The following is a 25,931-nucleotide window of genomic DNA, read 5'->3' as shown; positions in this document are numbered from 1 at the left end:
CTACTGTTACAGGTGTGTGTGTGTCAGCTGACGACCTACTGTTACAGGTGTGTGTGTGTGTCAGCTGACGACCTACTGTTACAGGTGTGTGTGTGTGTGTCAGCTGACGACCTACTGTTACAGTACCTCTGACCTCTTACACTTTCATGCAGAGGATTCTATTTAATTTTTTTTTGATGTTTGACTTAAACGAGTAAAGTTTAATTTCACCACATGAAGTGATGTCTTGTGATGTCATGTGGCTTTGATTGGCTCAGCTGACATCTGTTACAGGAAGCTCCTGACTCCGCCCACTGTGCCATGTGACCAAAATGCCCTTGTAGGCATGGCGACCGCAAGCCTGGACGACCTGCAGCAGATCATGCCAGTAGGTTTTATCAGTGTGTTCTGCCACTAGAGGGAAACACAGACCTACTGACATCACTGACCTGTGTGTGTGTGTGTGTGTGTGTGTGTGTGTGTGTGTGTGTGTGTGTAGGAGCTGGCTCATGGGTTGGCAGAGCTGTTGAGCTATGAGGAAAACGTGGAGGAGGATTTTTACCTCACTTTCCAGGTGAACGTCGCTGCAGTAAACACTACTCACATGATGTCATGGTAGCTCCACCCCTCCTCAGATAGACCCCGCCCCCTCCCAGACAGACATCATATTTTGACCCTAGAGCACATATTTACTACTAACACTCAATTACTACTAAAACCGGCCCGCAGTTGTATGTAATAATACTACAAATCCCAAGATGCACTGTGAGTGCATTGGCGCGTACCGTGGAGGACTATTTTCCATTTTCATCTCCCTCTCCCTCAAAATGGCAAAAAGAAAGGTAGACGCTGAAAACAGGTGGGAGGCAGAATAGATGTTCTCCCAAGTAAAAGGAAAGCCTGTGTCATTGGTGACATTGGTGAGGATCAGAGCAGCACACTGATTTGTTTTTAACGATGCTGTTTCATTTTTGCATTTATCTTGCCACTGAGCTTTGAAGGAAAATTACGAAGAAAAAACGTTTTCAGTTTGTTACTGAAAGAGCCTTGAGAAAATATTGCAACTGATTTTATTTATGTTTTGCTTAATTTCATATAATGATTAATGTTAAGTGCAATATAGGCTGTGTTATTGGTGTTGGTTCAATATGTGCAATAATTGCGAGTTATAATAAACATTGAACCAGCCCGGCCCTCCACTTGTACCATTTTTTTTAGTTTGGCCCCCCGTGACTTTGAACTTGACATGACGTTCACTGTGGACTCACAGATGAGGTCAAATGATGTTTTATATCACAGAGGTCAAAGGTCAAACCTGTCTCAATCTCATAAAGGGCCTGACACTGTAGGAGAAACGTGTGTGTGTGTGTGTGTGTGTGTGTGTGTGTGTGTGTGTGTGTGTGTGTGTGTGTAGAGTGTTACAAGAATGGGCATGGTCAAATGTTACAACCTGAAGCCTGGAGGAGACAGAATTCCTGTCACCAAACACAACAGGATCGGTGAGTGTGTTTCATCCTTCATTCATTGTTTCTGTGAAAAAAACACACTTTTTATTCCTCTGTGTGTGTGTGTGTGTGTGTGTGTGTGTGTGTGTGTGTGTCTCTCCTCAGAGTACGTCCAGCTCTACGTCGACTTCCTGTTGAATAAATCCATCTATAAACAGTTTGCTGCCTTTTACCACGGCTTCCACAGTGTGTGTGCGTCTGACGCTCTCATGGTGAGTCCTGTGTGTGTGTGTGTGTGTGTGTGTGTGTGTGTGTGTGCGTGTGCGTGTGCGGAGTGGTTAAGACCAGTACCCTAAGTGCGAAAGACATCATTGTCGCTATGGTCGCAAGTTCGACTCCACCCCTAGCTGATTGTACTCAATTCCATTGTAAGTCGCTTTGGATAAAAGCGTCTGTTAAATGACATGTAATGTAATGTGTGTGTGTACATTTGTCAACCAGTAGAACAGGGGACTTTGGCGTCGTTACACACAAAGAGGGGACTCACTGTTGAACAGGGGACGTTTTTCAGGTCCCCTCTTTGTCATGCTTTAAAACAACCTAAAATCATGTCTAAGACGCTCTGGTGATTTTTTTTAATATTAAGCAAAGTGGGGACTTGGAAGTGTGTGAGTGTGTGAGCCCATACTCAGCAGCACTCCTGGTGGCTGAAGCAGGGATTTTAACACCTCATTCACACACGTCGTTTCACTCCTTCATTGTCTGAATGGCTCGCAGCCCCAATTATCTTTCAGATAGTAGCATGACTATTCATCAAACTACTTAGTGAAGAAACCAGTCTATTGAAACACAAAATAGAAAGGTTCAGCTTTAGGGGTTTGTAAGTACATAGGTTTCAAGCTTGACACTGTATTAAAATAAAGGACTGCCCAGAAACTAACTAACATAACATATATGTAAGTAGACTTCCATAACTAACATATATATGTGACCATGAAAACAAGTTAATATATGTAAGTAGACCTCCATAACTAACATATATATGTGACCATGAAAACAAGTTAATATATGTAAGTGGACCTCCACAACTATCATATATATGTGACCATGAACGTCCCCTGCAGTTTGCATATCGGGCAAACAGGTCAGTGGATGATGCCATCAATATGGGTCTGCATTACATCCTGCATCACCTCGACTCCCCAGGGACATATGCTAGGATCCTGTTTGTGGACTTCAGCTCGGTGTTCAACACCATCGTCCCGGACATCCTGCACTCCAAACTCACCCAGCTCTCCGTCTCAGCCCCCACCTGTCAGTGGATTACGAACTTCCTCACAGATAGGAGCAGCAGGTGAGACTGGGGAAAATCACTTCCAGCACCCGGACAATCAGCACTGGCGCCCCCCAGGGATGTGTGCTCTCCCCACTGCTCTTCTCCCTCTATACTAACGACTGCACCTCGAGTGACCCATCTGTCAAACTCCTGACGACCTGAATGTCTTCTATGACCATGAAAACAAGTTAATATATGTAAGTAGACCTCCATAACTCACATATATGTCACCATGAAAACAAGTTAATATATTTAAGTAGACCTCCATAACTAACATATATGTGACCATGAAAACAAGTTAATATATGTTAGTAGACCTCCATAACTCACATATATGTGACCATGAAAACAAGTTAATATATGTAAGTAGAGCTCCATAACTAACATATATGTGACCAAGAAAACAAGTTAATATATGTAAGTGGACTTCCATACCTAACATATACGTGACCATGAAAACAAGTTAATATATGTAAGTAGACCTCCATAACTAACAAATACGTAAAGATGAAAACAAGTTAATATATGTAAGTAGACCTCCATAACTAACATATATGTGACCATGAAAACAAGTTAATATATGTAAGTAGACTAACTAATATATATGTGACCGTGAAAACAAGTTAATATATGTAAGTAGACCTCCATAACTAATATATATGTGACCATGAAAACAAGTTAATATATGTAAGTAGACTTACATAACTAACATATATGTGACCATGAAAACAAGTTCATATATGTAAGTAGACCTCATAACTAACATATATGTGACCATGAAAACAAGTAATATATGTAAGTAGACCTAATAACATATATATGTGACCATGAAAACAAGTTAATATATGTAAGTAGACCATAACTAACATATATATGTGACCATGAAAACAAGTTAATATATGTAAGTAGACCTCCATAACTAACATATATGTGACCATGAAAACAAGTTAATATATGTAAGTAGACCTCCATAACTAACATATATATGTGACCATGAAAACAAGTTAATATATGTAAGTAGACCTCCATAACTAACATATATGTGTGACCATGAAAACAAGTTAATATATGTAAGTAGACCTCCATAACTAACATATATATGTGACCATGAAAATAAGTTAATATATGTAAGTAGACCTCCATAACTAACATATATGTGTGATACAAGCATTCTATGTCACCTTTAAAATATTAAAAAGAAAAAGAAAGGGATAAATTTGAAAAAAATGGTCAGAAGTATTAACCTTTGTTTTCTATTTTAAATAGGAACAAACATATTTAGAGTCTGACATCCGATTTTGACTAGACCGTTCCAAATTTTGAGCCCCAAAATACTCACCAAACCAGTTTTCACAAAGCCTGGATGTCAGTTTTCAACTTGTGTGCTTAGTCTTTACTTAAAGGAATACAATTTGTTTGTTGTTGTTCATTACACTTGTATAGCATGGAATGACACAAGTCCACTGTTGGCTGATGAATAATGACACAAGTCCCCTCTTAGATAGCACAGAGCGACGTGCACACTCCAGCATGGGTGAAAAGAAGAAATAAGCAGGATTATTTAAAACGTAATTCAATATCGCAACCGAATAATTCAAGAATGAAACATGATTAGTTATTTTGTTCTTTGTTTTTTTGTTTTGAATACAGTATAATGGCTCTATTTTAGCGGAATTAAAATGATGGACTACCTACAGGCAGGGGTTAATTTGAGCCGGATCTTCTCTTAAAAAAAAACCCAAAACATATATATAGAACTTGGAGGACCGTATGTTATCTCAAGGATAAAACTGGATATAACAAGTTAATTGAGGAGTTGAAGGTTCTTTACGCACAGTGCTAGCCCAAGGACGCAGGTGCGCTGTATGGAGGGACTGAGGTTGAATCACTGTGTCAGCGCTTCAACATTGCCAACCCGTGTGCAGTCGTATGATACGGACCTACAGAAAGTACAGAGACTGCGATGGAAAAGACACCCCCGATGAGCTGATGGAGTTACTTGTTGCTGTCAACAGCATTCCCATTGCAAGTGCTGAATGTGAGCACTGATTTTCTCAAGTGCATTTTCTCAAATGCACTTGATTTGCACCCCCAAGCGTGCCTCTTTGCTCACATCCACCATATCAGCGTTACTCTGCCTAAATCTTGTTGGACCCCCTCTGGCCAAATTCAATCCAGTCCCGTATGTGAGGTCGTGGGTGACCAAAGGACACAGAACTGCCACAGACACACGCAGTAAAACCTGAAAAAAAGAGAAGGAGGAGAATCCGGACATGCTCGTGATGTGGGGTGTTTTGAACTAAATATGTTGAGCATACTGTCTATTAATAGGCCGCTGTGCATTAGACCTGTTGAGAAATGAATTGCTGACTGTATACTGTAAGTCCCACCTGTGGTGATGTGGGCCATGGATATTATTTGAAATCGAAGTTTGTAAGTCCCACCTGTGGCAAGTGGGCATTTTCATGTTGTTGTCAGCACGTTTTCTGTCTACGTTCCGGGACCTGTACCCGTCTCGTCATCCCTGAGCTGTCATATGTACTTTGCGTTCCAGCACCTTATGATTTACAAATTAAGCACTGCCCACAGGGCAAGGGCGTGGTAATTATCTGAAAATCTAAAAATGAGGAAAGAAGAAAAACAATAAAATGGTTTATAGCCAGATCTACACTTATAGGAATTATTTTAGTTCATTTGTATTAGAGCAAAGGTCCACACTTAGATAGTGTGGAACGACACAAGTCCACTGTTTGTTGGTGAATAATGACAAAGTCCCCTCTTAGATAGCATGCAGCGATACTAATGGATGAATAACAGAAACGAGCAAAATGAATAGTAGTTTTTTTGTTTGTTTTGTTTTTTAGTCGCAGCTAAAGTATGTCTTGAGACAGGTTTATTAAGTTTTTTGTAAAATATATACATACATTTGCAAAACACATACAGCTTTGCAGCTTTGTAGTCTCCTGAGACATGATTTATTATGTTTTTTGTAACAAAACACAAAGATTTCCTGACCAGTTTCAAGTTTGAGATTGTTTTAAATGAAGGGTAACCCATGAGGCAGCAGAGAATTTTTAAAACTTAAACAGTAAAACCTTGAACAATAAAATTAAAATGTGCAATGGTAAGATGATTTCTTTTAATTTTTAATATAACATCTGACTTTCACAAGACCCTTAAAAATGATTAATGTCTAAAAATCTTTAATGTTCATACCAAAGGCTCCTACAACCACAAATAGAAAAGACAAGAAGAAATGCATATTGTTTCAAAGCCAACGTTTATTTAATTACATTTAAACCTATATTCTCACTTCCTCTTGCTGCACTCCAAATAACGGAAATGGCTTTCTACATGATATACTATAAAGACATATCACATGGAAAATCTCATAAGGTCACTATAAGAGCCATTCACTGATGCTCCATTTATGTGAACTACCAATATTATGACCCTTACGTTGATGCTCTGTTTACATGAACTATATGTGTTGTGATGCTCTGTACTGCAAGTTCCCAGTATTCAGGCACATAACACTGATAATCCATAATACAAGCTCCCAAAATTCAGTCACAAAACGTTGATGATCCATAGTGCAAGCTAATACATTTGACACAAATTTCTCGTGATATATATTATCTTATTGTGCACAAAGTATTTAATTGCCTTCCAGTCTCTTCCTTTATCCCGGAGAATCTGATTTTCATTTATTTTTTGAAGGAAGTCCTTGAAATGGTGTTCAGTGATGAGTCTCTCGGGTTGGTACCAGGGATTTCTGAATTTCCCTATAAATAAGAAAGTAAATGAAAAAAAAATAAAAATGTCAACCATTAATTCTTAACAAATGTCAAGGTTTTCCATGGATACAGTACTTTTTAGAGTCAACAGAATGACACACCCTTTTTTATGTCCCCAAGTGCCTTTCTTGAGGTAGCAGCCCTTTCTTCAGACTGTTTTGGATATCGGCTCTTCCTCTAGAATGTGCATGTTCTGAGTCCTGAAATCACATAAATGTAAATACATGTTTACACTTAATAAAGTGTTCAGTCACAATGTGTTTAGTTGACAGATGGCAGCAGTTTAAACAGTTTGTGTCAGGGGCCTGAGGGGTCTTCAGATTTTGCTGCCCACTTCCGTACCCTGGTCCTGTACAGGTCTTGGATGGAGGGAAGGTCAGCACCGATGATCTTCTGTGCAGTCTGGTCCTGTCCTGTTTTGTGGCTGAGCCAAACCACACAATGATGGACGTGCACAGGACAGACTGAACAATGGCAGTGTAAAAGATGACCAGCAGCTGCTGTGGCATGGTTTAACTTCCTGAGTTGCTGCAGGAAGTACAGTCTCTGCTGGGCCTTCTTTCTGACAGTGTCAGCATGTGAGGACCACCTCAGATCCTGTGAGAGGGTGGTTTCTAGGAATCTGTGGGACTCCACTGTTGACACTGTGTTGTTGAAGATGGTGAGACGGTGAGGGGGGCTTTCTCCACTTTCTTGAGCAAGTTCAGCTCCAGGTGGTTCTGACTGCACCAGTGGACCAGTGGATCAGTGGAACAGATGGGTCTCCCGAGGGCAGTCATTTGTGTAGAGGGAGAAGAGCAGTGGGGAGGGAACACACCCCTGGGGGGGCAGGTGCTGAAGGATTTTGGCGATGATGTAAAGCTCCCTTGCCTCACCTGCTGCTGTCTGAAAAGAAAAAGGCTTGCTTTGTAAACAATTACTGTAGCCTAGCAACATGATTACATTACAATTCTGTACAGGGTTTATAATGGCAGTGACTATTCATTTAAATGTTCAATTCTTCGTGAGGTTAGTATGAGAATATCAGTATCATTCTTACACAAACACATCACAATATTACAACTATGAAGTATAAACATTTCAGTCACAAAGACCATGCATGAAGTGGCACAGCGCTTCTATAGGTAGGTCATTATATGTCATACAAATATGTTTAATTAGTACGTGTCAGAATGGTCAGTTATGACCTCTATGTGACCTTTTCTTAACAATGTGTGTGTTTGTACGTCGCTGACAAAATACGGCGACCGCTGGCCGCAGTCTGATGTGAAGTGGTGCGAACACACGATTGCTGACTTTATCCGGCACATTAGCTTCATATATAAAATCCTCTGTAAAACACTGTGCTCCACTGTGCAGCCACCAACAGCACACTTGTCCCTCCACGTAGACATAATACTGCTCTTCCTCCCTCGCCTGCACTCTCGCAGGGACAAGGTGGAGCTAAGGTGGAGCTCTCCAAGTAAACTTACTGGTGGGGCGGTAACATTCGCGGTGAAATGCGCATGCTGCCGTCATAAGTGCAGGGAATTCAACATGGAGTGTTTTATCGCCTATACTTACACTAAGGGGAACCACGAAAACATGACTGAGTATTCTTTTTCCACACTTTGGCGACTGGTAGGGCCTCCAGAGTCCCAAATATAAGTATTGAAATGGTTAAAAAGTTGATTTTGCATAATATGTCCCCTTTAAATCCCACTCTTTGAAGACATTTGTCCCTTAAAGTAGTAACGTACATGATATTGTGTTGGTGTTTTTTTGGAGATAGTATGAACAGAATATGTCTCATATAATTCCGTAGTTAATTGTGGATAGAAAAAAAACTACATAGAAACAGTGAAGTGACACAGCACAGATCATAAGTTTTAATGTTGAATTGTGGTGAGTGGTGTCATTTATGCAACTATACATTCCTAAGCATGTGGACATGTTTCCAGGTTGTAAAGAGGACCTTTCATGGACAATTCTGTCTCTAAACAATGACATACAGTAAGTCCCCTCTTTGTTGGGACTAAATGACACGCGTCCCCTGATAGATGGTAAGGAGCGACATTCACACTCCTATATCACAGAAAAAGACAACAATCACAAACCTGTCCCTCAGCACAAGTGGATGCTTCTGTTAAAACAGCATAGCTATGGTGTCGATGGGGAGAAAGTGCCGGTGCACATGGCATGTAAGGGGAACCAGAGATATATGGACTGTTTTAATAAAAATAAAGAAAAAGTCATTATATTTCATCTGACCTCACTATATTCAATTCAATTCAATTTTATTTGTATAGCGCCAAATCATAACATACATTATCTCAAGGCACTGTACATAGACAACATCTCTGACACCCTGAGTGTGAGAGGGTGAATGTGCGTGTACCACAGGAAAATCCCCCAGCAGTTTAGTTCTATAGCAGCAGAACTAAGAGATGGTCCAGGTTTCCCTGAACCAGCTCTAACTATAAGCTTTATCAAAAAGGAAAGTTTTAAGTCTAACTTTAAATACAGAGAGAGGCTCCGCCTCCTGAACTGTCATTGGAAGCTGGTTCCACAGGAGAGGAGGAGCCTGGTAACTGAAGGCTCTGCCTCCCATTCTACTCTTACAGACTCTGGGAACCACAAGTAAACCTGTATTTTGTGACCTAAGTGGTCTATTAGGGTGATAGGGTAAGACTAGGTCTTTCAGGTATGAAGGGGCCTGACCATTAAGTGCTTTGTACATGAGGAGGAGGATTTTAAATTGAATTCTAAACTGTGGGTGGAGCCAGTGTAGAGAAGCTAACACTGGAGTTATATGGTCTCTCTTTCTAGTTCCTGTCAGAACTCGTGCTGCAGCATTTTGAATGAACTGAAGGATTCTAACAGACTTGTTAGAACATCCTGATAATAAGGAGTTACAGTAATCTAATCTAGATTAACAAAAGCATGAACTAGTTTTTCAGCATCCTGTAAAGACAGAATGTTTCTAATTTTCATAATGTTCCGCAGGTGGAAGAAGGCTGTTCTGGAAATGAGTTTTATGTGTGAATCAAAAGACATTTCCTGGTCAAAAGTAACTCCAAGGTTCCTCACAGTGGAACTGGAAGCCAGGGTGATGTCATCTAAAGTGACAATGTGATCAGAAAGTTTTTCTCTGAGGTGTTTAGGGCCTAGTATAAAAGTTTAAAAGTAGAAAGTTACAGGTCATCCAGGACTTAATGTCTCTGAGACATTCCTGGAGTTGAACAACCTGATTTATTTCATCTGACCTCATTGATAAATATAGCTGTGTGTCATCTGCATAACAATGAAAGTGTATGTTATGCTTTCTAATAATGTTCCCTAGAGGAAGCATATATAAGGTAAAAAGTATAGGCCCAAGCACTGAGCCTTGTGGAACTCCACAATTAACTTGTGTTTGTAATGAGGCTTTATCATTAACGTGAACAAACTGGAATCTATCAGATAAGTATGATTTAAACCAGCAGAGGGCAGCACCTGTGATACCAAGAGTCTGCTCCAATCTCTGCAGTAGAATATCATGATCAATGGTGTCAAATGCAGCACTAAGATCTAACAGGACAAGTAAAGAAACTAGACCATTATCTGAGTTACTAACTTTAACTAGTACTGTTTGGCTTCCGGTCATGGCGGCATGCTGATGAGACGCGTGTAAGACTGCTCTGCTACTCAAATCCTTAAAGTCCTTTCTAAAAGCAAAATTCGTATAAATCAAACGGCCCGACAACTACACCAGTACTAAAAAAATAATACCGATGCCACCCAAGAAGACGAATCGTGGCCAGACACATCAATCCAGCCTGACCAACTTTGCAACGTCAACTGCTAAAGATAAGCTAACGGCTATTAACAACATGAAGTCTGAGTTCTCATCCAAATTTGATGGTATTCTCACCACCATCGAAAATGTGAAGAAGGACTTGACAGACTGCTCACGAAGAGTCACACAGGCAGAGGCGAGGATTTCGACAGCAGAAGATGATACAACTGAGCTACAAGAGAAGGTGAAAAATCTAGAGAGTAAAAATAAAGACCTCGAAGAGAAAGTACTGGACCTGGAGACCCGGTCACGTCGCTCCAATGTAAGGCTTGTTAATTTACCTGAGGGCGCATGAAGGTGTAGACACCTGTGGCTTCCTGGAGAGCTGGATACCGGAGGCGCTGGAGCTGGCTCCGCTCCGAGGGACATTCACGGTGGAAAGAGCACACAGGCTTGGACCAAAACGACATCATGGGTCTAATTCTGCATCGAGGACCCTTATAATGAAGTTCTTGAATTATAAGGATAAGGAAGCGGTGATGAGAGCGGCCAGGGCAAAACGGCAGATCCTCTACAAAAACCGGCCGGTGAGATTCTACAATGACATGACAGCGGAGACGCACAAGAAGATGAAGGAGTTTGAGGAGGCGAGGCGACAACTACGATCACTTGGGCTCCGGTACGGCATGATCCCTCCGGCCCGGCTTATAGTGACCTACAACGATCGCTCCCACATCTTCAACAACGCGGACAAAGCCGAACATTTTATTAAGAAAATCCAGTCGGATAAGGAACAGGACTGAGGTACTGAGGAGTAGTGGACCGTAAGACATGCAAATTAAGTCGCTGTTGATACGTTACTCTGTTATAGGGCAGCCTTTGGCCAAGGGGAAAGGGAACTTGACTTGTAACCGGAGGGTCGCCGGTTCAAATCCCCACCCGGCCAAAAAGGGCTGGGGTACCCCTGAGCAAGGTACCCAACCCCCAATGCTCCCCGGGCGCCACTCAGTGTGGCAGCCCACTGCTCCTAATTCTAGGATGGGTCAAAATGCAGAGGAATACTTTCCCTAAGGGGATTAAAACAAAAAAAAACTAAAACTAACTTATCCTGTATTTGTAGAGACAGAAGTGGAGGGCAAAGTTAAAATTGTTTAATTTGATACACTGTTCTGAGTTCCCTCCCTCACCTGTCTATCGATAAGAAACGATTTATTTAATATATATTACTTAATTCAGGAGACCACATATCGGTATGTTTTTTCATTTGTTGGGTTGCTCTAAAACAATTATCTGAATGATAGTAGCAGAGCAGTTAGGTATATTCAGTTTCTCTTTTTTTTTTTTCCTCTTAAATTATTTTGACTATTATTATTATTATGCATCAGCATAGTTATACTGTTCCTCACATTGTGTGGACCAGCTTTTTGCTTTCTGGAGGTCCAATATTTGAAGGGGGTGGGGGGGCATCTGGAGGAATGACTCTCAGGTGTATGTTAATGGCCAGGGGAAAGTATTTCGTTCTTGGTTCCTTTCCCTCTGTATTTGGGCTGAAATTACTTAAAATGTTGGGGAAACTCAAAGTCATTTATCTCAATGTCTGTTGAACTAAAGGTTAAAATTATATCCTGGAATTGCAGAGGGCTACAAAAAACAAAAAAGGACAAGTTATGAACAGGATTAAAGTATTACAATCTAACATAGTATTTCTTCAAGAAACTCACTTAACACTTGAAGATGAAATCAAAGTGAGGAGGAGGTGGAAAGGAAACATTTTGTCAGCCCCCTTCACCTCTCAGGCAAGGGGTGTCATGATCTTGGTTCATGATTCTATTCCTTTACAGATTCACAAAGTTATTAGGGACAAGGCAGGACGGTACCTGATTATTCAAGGGAAAATTCTCAGTGAACAATTAATTCTGGTAAATATTTATGCCCCAAATACAGATGAGCCAAAATTTTTCCAAGACTTATTTCTAATTATTGCTTCTTTACCTGGTGCTTGTATTATGGCGGGCGACTTCAATTGTACATTAGACCCTTGGAAAGACAAAAGTTCAGGAATGGATCGATCACATTCGGGAAGCAGGAGTGTCATTCATTATTTCATGAAAGAAATGAATTTGATTGATGTGTGGAGGGAAGACAATCCCAATGATAAAAAATATTCATGCTTTTCTGGTACACATAAGTCATATTCCCGTATAGACTTCTTCCTGGTTTCAGCAATACTAAAATGTAAAATTAAGAAGGTTTCCTATGATGCAATACTCCTGTCAGACCATGCCCCAAACTCTTTAATCTACTGTGATCCCAAATTGACTTGTGATTCTCCTAAATGGAGATTTAAAACGAAATGGCTTGCGGATACAGGTTTTGTTACCTTTCTTGACGAACAGATTCAATTCTATTTTGAAACAAATACAACAGAGACCTCAGGAAGTATCAGATGGGAAGCATTTAAGGCATTTATTAGAGGACAAATAATTAATAGCACTAGCTCTAAAGCTAAGGAAACGTATAAGAAGACAAAATCACTAGAAACAAAAATAAAGAAATTAGAAGAAGAATACTATCAATCAGGATCTCAAGGTACTCACCAAGAACTACTTCTACTAAGAACACAATATAATGAAATATCTTCAACAAAAGCTTTATCAGGTCTACTATGACTTAAACAGACATTCTATGACCAAGGTGAAAAACCTGGCAGGGTGCTAGCATGGCGCATCAAGCAAATGCAGAATGAAAGGCTAATAACTTCATTGAAAAATGGTAATAATGAAATAAAATAAATAAATGAAACCTTCAAGAATTTTTTTGAAAATCTGTATAGCTCAGAAATAGGTTTAAATACTTTAGAACTAAATAATTTTTTGGATCATATTCATATTCCCAGAATATCAGAAGAAATTAAAGAAGAACTAGAAAAATATATAACTTTAATGGAATTATCTGTAGCCATTGACAATATCAAAGGAGGGAAAACCCCAGGGCCAGATGGGATACCTATTGAAATTTATAAAATGTTTAAACATAGACTTATGCCACCACTATTAGAAATGTTCATGGAATCTTTTCGAAATGGAATTCTCCCAATATCCTTAAGAGGAGCTCTAATCACTTTGTTGCCAAAACCTGGCAAACCAAATAACAATTGTGAAAATTCTAGGCCAATCAGTCTTTTAAATGTGGATTTAAAAATTTTGAGTAAGATAATAGCCAGGAGACTTGAGAAAATTATTCCAAATATTATTGACAAAGATCAAAATGGCTTTGTAAAAAATAGGCAAGGCTTCTATAATGTTAGGAGAATACTAAATATATTGTTTGAAGAAAAGGGGGCAGCAGATACAGCATTACTGTCATTTGACAGAGTGGAATGGTCCTATTTATTTGAGATCCTTACACGTTTTGGTTTTGGGGAAAATTTTAACAAGTGGATAAAACTACTTTATACAGAACCATATGCTGAAATCATAACTAATCGTAATATATCCAGATCTTTTAAAATACAAAGAGGATGTAGGCAAGGAGATCCCTTATCTCCTTTGCTGTTTATAATGTCTATAGAACCACTGGCAATAGCTATACGAATACACCAAAACATAACAGGCATATTAGTTGGGCAACAGGAGCACCGTCTAGCTCTATTTGCGGATGACATAATAATTTTTCTGAAAAAGATAGAAACATCCATTCCTGAATTATTAGAACTCATCAATATATTTGGAAAAATCTCAGGATATAAATTAAACAAATCCAAATCATCAATTATGTTTCTAAACCAACTAGAAAGTAAAAACCCTCCTAATATAGCTTCTCAGTTTAAAATTGTGGATTGCTTCACATACTTGGGTATCAAAATTGTCCCAAAACTTAAACATATTATAGCATGTAATTATGAACCATTAATGCAAGAGATTTCAAAAACACATATACCAATATCACTAATAGGTAAAATAAATATCCTTAAAATGATTATACTGCCTAAACTGTTGTATCTGTTTCAAAATCTTCCACTTCCTCCTCCAAGTAACCTGTTCACTCAACTAAAAAGATTGTTTATCAGATTTTTGTGGAATAATAAAAAACGTCCCCGAACACGACTATCACTACTGTACTTACCTTTTGACAGAGGGGGACTGAAATGTCCCAACCCACTCTGGTACTATTGGGCAGCACAACTGACAGAAATGGAGGAACTCCAGCTAAGTCTGCCCCTCCCTACATACCTGTATTCAGCAAGCACTAAAATCCTTAAAAAGACTACAAAAAATCCTATTGTGAAAAACATGATTGTAGTGTGGCATCAAGTTAAAAAATATCTTAGAGAAACGTCCTCTCTCTCTGTCTTCAGCCCAATATGGAGGAATGACTCCTTCCCACCAGGAAAAGCAGACGATGATTTAAATCTTGGGTTATGAAGGGGCTGGGGAAAATAGGAGATCTGTACAATGTGCAAAAGGTGCTGATGTCATCTGAAGAAATAGTTGATAAATTTCATATACCCCGTAATCATTTTTTCAAATATCTACAGAGAGAAGAATAATAGGCAACTCTAGCTTTGTGTAGGGCTTTTTTGTAAGCTACAAAACCATCTTTCCAGGCTATATGAAGTTCCTCTAGGTTACTGGAACGCCATTTTCTTTCTAATCTACGTAACGTCTGTTTAAGAGCACGAGTATTGGAGTTAAACCATGGTGCTCGTCTCATCTGATTCACCACTTTCTTTTTCAGAGGGGCAACACGATCTAATGTAGTACGCAGTGAGGCTGCTGTACTATCAACAAGGTTATCTATGAGGGCGGGAGTAAAATCACAAAAGGTACCTTCAGATGTACTGACATATGGCACCGAGTTAAATAAAGGTTGCACTGTCTCTTTGAATGTATTCATATTATTATCAGACAGTATTTCTTATTTATGTTATTGTAGTTCATTATTGAACAGTTAAATGTGAGTAAATAATGATCAGTAAGGAGAGGGTTTTGAGGAACTATGTTTAAATTATCAATATCAATACCATAAGTTAAAACAAGGTCGAGGGTGTGATTAAGGCAATGAGTTGGTTTATTAACGTGTTGAATAAAACCTATTGATTCCAACAGCGAGTTAAATGCTCAGCTAAGACTATCACGGTCAACATCTACATGGATGTTGAAATCCCCTACAATTATGATTTGATCTGTTTTAAGCACTAACTCAGATAAGAACTCAGAGAACTCTGAATAGGTAAAGTCTGAGAAAACACTGGACCCAAGAGCATGATTCATGAGTCAAATATTTTCAGTGCCTGTTTATACAGGGATTCTAAGGGCCGGATTGTTGTTTGACCAGCCTGCCCCCAACAAGTGATACAATAAGAGATGTGAGATAAAATAAGAGCATGCAGAAATAGTTTTGCTGCCTCTGTGGATAGGGAGGATCTAATCTGCCTGAAGTTAGCCAAGTTGTATTTGATAGTTTTTGTCATCTTTTTGATATGTTTCTTGAAACTCCAATTTGGATCAAGTAGCACACCAAGATATTTGAACTCGCTGACAGTCTCTGTCTGTTCACCTCACTTGGTGACTGCTCGGAAAGAAGCACAGAGAAGCATGAAAGACTGCAACTCTGTGTCCTGGTCTCAACTCTGGATTGTCATGGGTTTCTAATAAAATGTCCTAAGCTGCTAGATAAGAGAGCTTCTCCATCCAAAGTGGGATGGACGCCGTCTCTCCTCATGAGACCAGGTTTCCCCCAGAAGTTTTGCCAGTTATCTAAAAACCCAAAGACCCAAAAGCTACACTTTTTACAAGTACTTTTATCACTAAAGGAGGCAGAGGAGTAACTAAACATGTGGCACACAACACAGGACAGAGCAGGAGAAGGAGAGGGAGAAGCCATCGCTGCTAAAGTCAATTTTATAACACAAGTGTGAAGAAGAGGAGGTGGAGATAGGTGATTCACAGACATACACACACATACACAGAGATTCACCCCCCCGACACTATCTGTGCAATATTTAACTGTTATTTTTTTCTTCTCATACTGTTTGCTTACAGATTTCTTTCCTTACTTCTACTTTGAACTTCTAATTCCAGTGGCCATGATTATTTAATATTTCTATCACAGAGAAAGGTTTAAATGTTGATTACATTAAAGTTAAGTCATCATTATAAAGACAAGAATCAAAGACAGTCTTGGCACTAAACAGACACTCACGAGGTGAGAATGGCTGCAGACAGTGTCACTGTAGCAGTGGGAGGTCCCCTGTTTGATAGGTAGGCGTCGCTCAAGACTCAAGTCCCCTCTTTGCAAGTTCTTCAAAAAAAATTAAAAAGCACATTTTAAGTAATAATATGGTTAAAGACCTTTAAAGTAAATCTGTGTGTGTGTCTGTCTGTGTGTGTGTGTCTGTCTGTGTGTGTGTGTGTGTGTTGCAGCTGCTGAGGCCAGAGGAGGTGGAGATGTTGGTGTGTGGCAGCCCAGAGTTGGACATGTGTGCGCTGCAGAGAGCTGCTCAGTACGAAGGCTACAACAAGACTGACGTCACTGTACGGTAAGATGACATCACTTCCTGTTCAACTGAGGCACTGACACACACCTGAGAGCAAGACGTCCACTCATACTGTAGGTGGCAGCACATGGTGTTCTCTGTCAGGACGCTGCATTTTACTGTAACTATGTGAAAGAAATTCTTGCGTCATCAGTGTTGAGTAAATCATGTCTTTACTGCATGGAGGAGAGACACTGTCACCAAGGACACTTCTACACAAACATCAAAGTAAAACAAGAACAGACACCATACCTCATGTGTATGACCCTAGTACATGTTATCTAATGTTTACCCTAACAGATGCCATTATGTGCAACCCTTACGTTGACCTTTCCTGGTGACCTTTCCCTATCACATAATCACCCCAGCTTTCATTCACAGCTAGAACGTTACAGGAAACAAGAAGAAAACAGTTATTTCCCACAACTATGACCTGCTTTTAAATGTTAGTCCAAATCACTTCATCACTCTCTCTCTCTCTCTCTCTCTCTCTCTCTCTCTTTGTCTCTCTGTCTCTCTCTCTCTCAGACAACAGTTTTAGAAATGTACTCTCGTATTTTTGGTTTTAGAAAAACCAAGTCCGAGTACAGCTCCTTACAGCAGTGGTGGGACGTTGGAAAAGTCCAAATCCAACAGCTCTGCTTACAGTTCACTCTCAATGTCACCAGAGACTTGACCAGGTCTATGAAAGATCTGGAGAGAGAAGTGGTGGAGCTGCAGGGTTCAGCAGACTCCACAGGAGATCGAGAACAGTTTAGAGTTCTCAAAGAAAAACAATCAGCTCTGTCAGACCTGCTGGGCGTCCACGCTGAAGGTGCTCTCGTTTGGTCTCGCTTCAACAAAGTTGCCAGGATGGACGCTCTGTCCCACTTTTTCTTTGGGTTGGAGCGTAGGAGTGGACAGAGGAGGCTGATGCACTCTCTGAGATCTGCTGACGGGTAACTGCTGCAGGAGGACGGGGAGATTTGACAGTGCACCTCCTCCTTCTACCAGGATCTCTACAAGACAGAGCTCCTGGAGGATCCAGAGGTGGCGCTGTCTAATCTAGAGGACTTGCCCAAAGTGTTCGAAGGAGACAAGGAGCAGCTGGAGGCACAGCTCTCTGCACTAGATCTACAGGAAGCGCTGCAGAGTCTACAGAGCGGGAAGGCCGCCGGCATAGACGGTCTCCCTGCAGAATTCTATAAGACTTTCTGGACTATCATCGGGGAGGACGTACTGTGTGTCCTGCAGGACAGCCTGGACAAGGGACGGCTGCCTCTGAGCTGCAGGAGGGCTGTCTTCACCCTCCTCCCAAAGAAAGGAGACCTGCAGGACGTGAAGAACTGGCGTCCTGTGTCACTACTGTGCGCCGACTACAAACTGCTCTCAAAAGTCCTGGCAACGAGGCTCCGGAGAGCGATGGACCAGGTCATTCACGTAGACCAGACCTACTGTGTGCCCGGCAGGTTGATATCTGATAATATCACCTTAATTCGGGATGTTCTGGACCTCTCTGGTTCATTAGGCTCAAAGCTTGGTCTGATTTCTCTAGACCAAGAAAAAGCTTTTGACATAGTTGAACACCTTTACCTGTGGTAGACGCTGCAGGCTTTTGGCTTCAGCTCAGGTTTCATAGCTAAGATCAGGGTCTTGTACAATGACATTGAGAGTGTGCTGAAGGTTAACGGTGGTTTGGGAGCTCCTTTTAAGGTTCACAGAGGTGTCAGACAGGGCTGCTCCCTGTCAGGCATGCTCTACTCTCTGGCTTTAGAACCTTTTTTACAGTAACTGAGATCTCGCTTGTCTGGTTTTTATTTCCCTGGTTGTGATCATTGTTTTAAACTCTCCGCTTATGCCGATGATGTCATTGTTTTTATAAATAACCAACAGGACATTGAGGTTCTGAGCAAAACAGCTCATGACTTCCGGAAAATCTCCTCTGCTAAGGTCAACTGGTAGAAGTGCGAGGCCTTGGCAATTGGAGATGGACCTGAGAGGGAGCTGCTTTTGCCGGGAGGACTAACATGGAAGAGAGGAGGTTTTAAATACCTCGGGGTTCACCTTGGGGTTCACATCCAGCGGTTTTTAACAGGACCCACGGACTTAGTCTGGAGACCGGTGGCTCGCACCCTACTGGAGCGGTGCAGTGGACTAGGCCTGGCTGAGTCCTTGTTTTTAATGGATCTACGGGATTTTAAGCTGAACAACTTCCCCACCTTTTATAAAGGACTTTTTAAAGTGTGGGGACTCGTCAACAAAGAGAGGCGAGCAGGAGGAGGAGCTAACTCTCTGTTCTGGCTTTTAAAGGAACCGGTGACTCTGGGAACACGGTTCTGTGGTGTAGTAGGTCCATCCCTGCTACAGAGACTATGCGCGGCAAAAATCTTGACTCTGGGTCAAGTGGCGGAGGTTTGCGGCCCACGGTTGGACAATGAAATCGGTCTGGCCCAGCGTCTCGAGACCAGGTCAGTCAGGGTGGTCAGTCTCCTGCTGAAGGACTGGAGGCAGCGGTTGACTGATTCTGAACTCTGTCTGATCTCGGACTACTGCAATGGATAAACACAACCGGACTCTACAGACCCTTTCCCTGAACTCACCATCTCACCTGTTTTTAAGTGTGATGTAAACATTCTGCTGCAGATGAACAAATCCAACAACTACAGTCTGTGCAGTGTAACAGGGAAGGTCATCTAGTAGACTGAGAGACAGAGTGGACACTCCATGGAGACACCACCTGTCCCTCGAAGAGGATCTAAGGCCAGAGTGGAGCTCACTGTACAAACCACCGTTGACTAAAAAATCAGCAGACTTACAGTGGAGGGTTCTTCATGCTGCTGTAGCAGTGAACGCCTTCATCTCCATCGTCAACCATAATGTCACAGTCACGTGTCCTTTCTGTCCACAGAGAGAAACTCTCTTCCACTGTTTCCTGCACTGTGTCAGATTAACTCCTTTGTTCCACTTCCTGTCTCACTTGTTCTCTTTATTCACTGAGACTTTTTCCTCTTGTGTTTTTTTTTTTTTGAAAAATATTTTTATTACATTTTATTCCTCTTAACACAAAACTGCTCAGACACAACAGAGAGAGAAAAAGACAACAGAGAAAGGGCATGTGGGTACAGCAATCAAAAAAAAAAATATTATGAAAAAGTAACAAGTAAATTAGTCACCTAAATCAATGAAAACAACAATACCAAACATACACACAGCAAGACTACAAGGTGCTTGTTAGACAGTGAACACTTAAAACAAAGTCACCAAGACCGGCTAGGCTGACCTGGGAAAACCACGAAGCAAGGAGGATGACAGCGTGGGCCCAATATGCTGCAAGTAAGGGTCCCATACCCTGTAGAAAGCATCTATTTTAGAATGAATCATACAAGTGATATATTCACTAGGAACGCAGTCCATGACAATGTTGTGCCATGATTTTTTTGTCGGCGCAACATTCTTGATCCAGAAAAGTAGGATGTTCTTTCTAGCAGCAAAAGTCAGTATATTAAAAAGTCTCCTGTGTTTACTATCAGTGATTCGACAATCCAGAAGACCAAGTATCAAACACATAGGGTCCATCCGTATTGGGACACCAAAGATAGCAGTCAGATCATTCACGATACTAGACCAGTACTTTTGAAGTTTAACACATGACCAAAGACAGTGAATATAACTACCAGTCTCAGAATTGCATTTCCAGCAAAGCGGGGAAACATTAGCATCCATTTTGTTTTTGACAACAGGTGTTATATGTGTGCGATGTACAATTCTAAATTGTATGGATTTGGCACGGTTACATACAGAAATGTTCATGGCCTGAGACCAAACCTCCTGCCAGTCATCATCATATATAACAACCCCTAGGCCTCTCTCCCAAGCTTGCTTGGTGGTTTGTGAGGTAAGAGGAGAAACAGAATTCAGAGCTTTGTAAAAAACAGTAATGCATTTCTTATTAATCCGTAAAGACAGGGCCTTCTCCACCCATGAAGTGGTGTTATTAGTCATTAAGGTGGTGTCTTTAACTATGAAGTTTCTAATTTGCAAATATCCGTAGAAATCACCACGATTAAATAAACCAAACTGCTGTTGCAACTGCTGAAAATATAACAAAATCTGGCCATTGAATAGATCACCTAGTTTCTTCAGCCCTCGGGTGCTCCACACCATAAAGCCCTGATCGCTACAGCCTGGCAGGAAGTCCAGGTTATCAAGAATGGGAGTGAGAGGAGACGATAACTGAGCCCGGCCTTCTAAATAGCGAATTGATCTCCAGGCTCTGATTGTAGATAAATTCAACAAAGGACACTCCAACTGAGAGGATTCAATATCATGCCAAATTGAGGCTGGATCACAGTTGAGTCAGCTTGCAACAACCCGCAGGTGTGACGCCAGTCGGTAAAATCTGAGATTTGGTACATCTAACCCTCCGTCACAACCTGCCATTGGAAGTTTCGTCATCTTGAGACGGGGCTTCCTTTTGTTTCAAATGAAAGAGCTTAGCCAGCCCTCAAGCACCTTTATAACCTTGCTGGATAATAGAATAGGGATCATCTGCAGTGGGTATAGCAGCCTAGGCAGGACATTCATTTTTATAAGAGCAACCCTACCTAGCCAAGAATGAGGGAGAGGGGCCCAGTGGTCTAAGTCTGCCCTTATAGCATCCAAAAGGGGTGGGAAGTTTGACTTAAACATCTGACCAAAAGTGGGTGTAACATGCACTCCTAAGTAAGTGAAACTGGCAAGGAGACCAGCGGAACGGGAAGGGCTCAGCCATATCTGGAAAACACGTTAACGATCCCAGGGGCATAGCCTCAGATTTCGCAAAATTAATTTTATATCCTGAAAAGACGCTGAATGACGAAATGACCTTAATCAGGCAGGGAACCGAAGTTTGAGGTTGTGATAAATGTATCAAAATGTCATCCGCGTATAAAGTAATTTTGTGTTCCCTATCACGAGGATACCAGAAATTGAAACGTTCTGCCTTACTGCCTGGGCCAGCGGCTCAATAGCAATATCAAAAAGCAGGGGGCTAAGGGGATCGCCCTGCCTATTTATGCGGTGCAGGGGGAAGTTGTTGGATCTCAGGCCATTAGTCAGAACTGCAGCCATCGGAGCATTATACAGAACCCTGATCCAATTCACAAAATTATCACCTAGGCCAAATTCCTCCAGCGCATAGAACAAATACGTCCACTCGACCCGGTCGAATCGGCCTGTATGAGGCACAGCTATCCGGGCATTTTCCTTTTTTGAGAATAAGAGAAATGTTGGCCTCCCTAAGGGATTGAGGCAGGATCTCTTTTTCAAAAGAGTGATTAAGCATTGACAACAGAGGGTCTAAAAGAATGCCACTAAACTCCTCCGTGCATCACCTGTAGAGTGGCCGGAAACAGCATAGCATATGGCATTCCTCGCTCTTGCAGCCGCTGTTTCATCGCATCGTATGCCTTGCGTTTCTTCACCAGCGTCGAGGAGAAATCGCTGTAAAAGGAGATCCTGGATCCGTTGTAGATTATGCCATCATCCTGGCTCGCATGGCGTGCCGCTTCCATCACCCTCTGCTTGTCTCTGAACGCGTGAAATCGTAGCAGCAGCGACCTGGGGTTCGGGTCCAGTTTCAGCACGAGGGGGCGGTGGGCTCTCTCCAGCTTAATGCGGCCAGCCTTTGTGGTTAACGTAAGGACGCGGGGTAGCCATGACTTGAAAAACTCCAACGGCTGCCCTGTCTCCGTATCCTCCGCCAGGCCGATGACACGAATGTTTAGGCGCCTGTTATAGTTCTCAGCCATGTCCAAACTCGCCGTTAGGGCACGAACCTTCTTCTCCAGCTCCACCAACCTCGGCTCTTGCACTTCGGCGGAGTTTTCACCTCCCAGTAGCCTGGTCTCAGCTTCGTCTAGCCGCGGCCAGGAGCTCCGTAGCATGCTTGTGGATAGTCTCGGCCAGAGGGCTAAGTTTGTCATCGATAACTTTAATAATGTTGGAAGTCATTACGCTCAGAGCTTTAGCAAGGGCAGGGTCGAGCCCGTCTGCAGTATCCAATTCGGTCTGGCCGCCATCTTGTATGTCGTCACCGGGCTCAGGAGAGGCGTCTTTCTTGTCTTTATTTCCTCTGGTTCTTCCCATTTTGTCGAAGGACTGAGGCCAAAATGTTTCTAAGGACATAGCCTGTCAAAAATGACATGTAACGCCAGGATGTTGGCAGGATAATAGGAAAATTAGCACTGAGTGGCGCAGAGCTCAGCCAAAAGCGCCTGCTCAGCTCACCGCCGTCACGTGACCCCCTCCTCTTGTGTTTTTATTTTAGGTTTTAAATACATGAGGACAAACAAGGCCAAATGTCAACTGCTGAACTTTTTAATTGGTCAAGCAAAACTGGCAATTTATGTTTCAAGGAGGAACAAAGTGGAAAAGTCGCTTGATGTTGACTGTCAGCAAATTAGAATGATAAAAACCAGGATAAAGACTGACTTTGTTTTCTTCAACTCAACAAACAACACAGAAGAGTTTTTACAAATATGGAGAATAAAAGACGTGTTGTGTTGTGTGAGTGATGGACAATTATCTTTCTGCAACAGTCTGAGTTAAATGGAGTCTTTTTCTTTTCTTTTGTATGTTTACTTTTATTTCTCCATGGTTTTAAGTGCAGAACACAACTAATTGTTGTTATTGTTCATGTTTTTGAACAAATAAAGAAGTTTAAAAAAACAAAATCTCTCTGTCTCTCTCTCTCTGTGTCTCTCTCTCTCTCTCTGTCTGTCTCTCTCTCTCTCTCACACACCACAGACACAAACACCACAGACACCTGAGACACACACACACACCACAGACACACACACACACACACACACACACACACACACACAGACACACACACACACACACACACACACACCACAGACACACACACACACACACACACACACACACACACACCACACACACACACACACAGACACACACACACACACACACACACCACACAAACACCACAGACACACACACCACACACACACACACACACACACCACAGACACACACAAGCACACAGACACACACACACACAGACACACACACACACACCACAGACATACACACCGCACATACACACACAGAGGCACAGAGTGACGCAGCACACACACAGACAGGGGAAAGCTCTGATGGACAGTGTCCAGACTGAGTCCTCTACAGTCAGAGGACAGACAGTGACCAGAGTGGCAGAGGCTGATCTGGACCACAATGATGATATTATTGATGATTCAATAGGTGAAATTATCAAATGTTCAATCAAATGGAAAAACACTGAAACTAAAGTAACCACCACGAAAAATAAGAAAATGTCAAAAGAGAGGTGTCCTCTGAGGGGTCAGAGGACAACACACAGGAAGACACATTGGTTGACACACAGGAAGACACACTGGAAGACACACTGGGTGACACATTGGAGGACACACAGGAAGACACACTGGGTGACACACTGGAGGACACACTGGAGGACACACAGGAAGACACACAGGAAGACACATTAGAGGACACACAGGAAGACACACTGGGTGACACATTGGAGGACACACTGGGTGACACATTGGAGGACACAGGAAGACACATTGGAGGACACACACACACAGGAAGACACACAGGAAGACACACTGGGTGACACATTGGAGGACACACAGGAAGACACATTGGAGGACACACAGGAGGACACACTGGGAGATACACAGTGATTCCTCCTCCTCTCGTATCAGACAGTTTTTAGCTGACACAAAAGAAGACAAGGGAGTGAACATTGAGGAGTTCTTCCCTGATCTGCGTCTCTTCAGTCAGTCAGTGAGGTCTCTGATGAAGGACAAAGGAGACCTCGGTCATCCTGCTTTTATTGAAACAAAGATCTTTCGGCTGAAGACATTTTTAACAAAAGTTGGACTCCAGCTAGAGAAGGAGATGAATGGATGAGTGTGTTTGTTTATTTGCAGCTCTTTTTTAATCTTTAAACATTAACGGTGCTCGTCAGGACACAAAGAGAGCTGCACTTTTTAATTTGATCCAAACCAAACAACTGAATGTCACTTTTATTCAGGAGACACACAGCACCTCTGACAATGAGTGTGACTGGAGAAGGGAGTGGAATGGGGAACTGGTTTTAAGTCACAGGGACAGTCGGGATTCTCTTCTTTTAACTTCACTGTAGACGAGGTCGTTCCAGGCCGACTTTTAAAAGTGACTGCTGAGTTTGAGAAGATGAAACTGGTTTTTATAAATGTATATGCTCCAGTTATTGCTCTGGAGAGACTGGTTTTCATAGACACACTGAACCAAACACTTCACAAGTGTTGCAGTGAGGAGTTCTTGTTTTTAACTGCACAGAGAACCCTGTCTTAGACAGGAACCACGGGGAACCTCACACTGCTTCAAAAAACGCCATCAGCAAAATGATGGAAACCTTTGAGTTGTGTGACGTGTGGAGATGTTTCCACAGGAGCCAGCGTCAGTACACCTGGCTTCACTCTAGAGGTAACACACTGTCTTTAGCAAGACTTGATAGGTTTTATTGTTACGATCATTTTGAATGTTTTTAAGAGCAGTGTGATCAGCCCTGTCGGGTTCTCCGATCACTCCCTGGTGCAGTGTGTGGTTTTTATGAAGAATGTGAAATGTAGAAGTGCGTACTGGCACTTTAACACCACACTGTTGACCAATAATGGTTTTAAAGAGTCACTCAGATATTTTTGGTCGGACTAAGTCCGAGTACAGTTCTCTGCAGCAGGACGTGGGAAAGGTTCAGATCAAACAGCTTTGCTTGCAGTACACTCTCAGTGTCACTAGAGACATGACCAGGTCTATGAGAGATCTGGAGAGAGAAGTGGTGGAACTGCAAAACTGAGCAGACTCCACAGGAGATCGAGAACATATTGAAGTTCTCAAACTCAAACGCTCAGCTCTGTCACCTGTTGGGTTTTCACGCCCATGGTGCTCTGGTTCGGTTACGCTTCCAGAACATTGCTGAGATGGATGCTCCTTCCCATTTTTTCTTTGGGCTGGAGCGGAAGAGTGGACAGAAGAGACTCATGCACTCGCTGAGGTCTGACAGTGGACTACT

The 25,931-nt window shown here is 41.9% G+C and overlaps 1 protein-coding gene across 1 annotated transcript in view; it reads left to right on the top strand.

Annotated features, from left to right (window-relative positions):
• Nucleotides 1–232: 232 nt before the first annotated feature.
• Nucleotides 233–25,931, top strand: part of LOC122764813 (probable E3 ubiquitin-protein ligase HECTD2) — a gene marked incomplete at its 5' end in the record, with an annotated part of 28,395 nt that continues 2,696 nt past the window's right edge. Inside the window, 5 exons of the mRNA XM_044018759.1 lie at nt 233–367; nt 479–559; nt 1,394–1,478; nt 1,590–1,696; nt 16,740–16,855. Of these exons, the coding sequence (XP_043874694.1) occupies nt 233–367; nt 479–559; nt 1,394–1,478; nt 1,590–1,696; nt 16,740–16,855 (524 nt within the window). The remainder of the gene's footprint in view (nt 368–478; nt 560–1,393; nt 1,479–1,589; nt 1,697–16,739; nt 16,856–25,931) is intronic.

The sequence above is a fragment of the Solea senegalensis genome, unplaced genomic scaffold (genome assembly GCF_019176455.1).
Source record: "Solea senegalensis isolate Sse05_10M unplaced genomic scaffold, IFAPA_SoseM_1 scf7180000017684, whole genome shotgun sequence".
NCBI lineage: Eukaryota > Metazoa > Chordata > Actinopteri > Pleuronectiformes > Soleidae > Solea > Solea senegalensis.
This window is presented reverse-complemented; position numbering and strand designations above follow the sequence as displayed.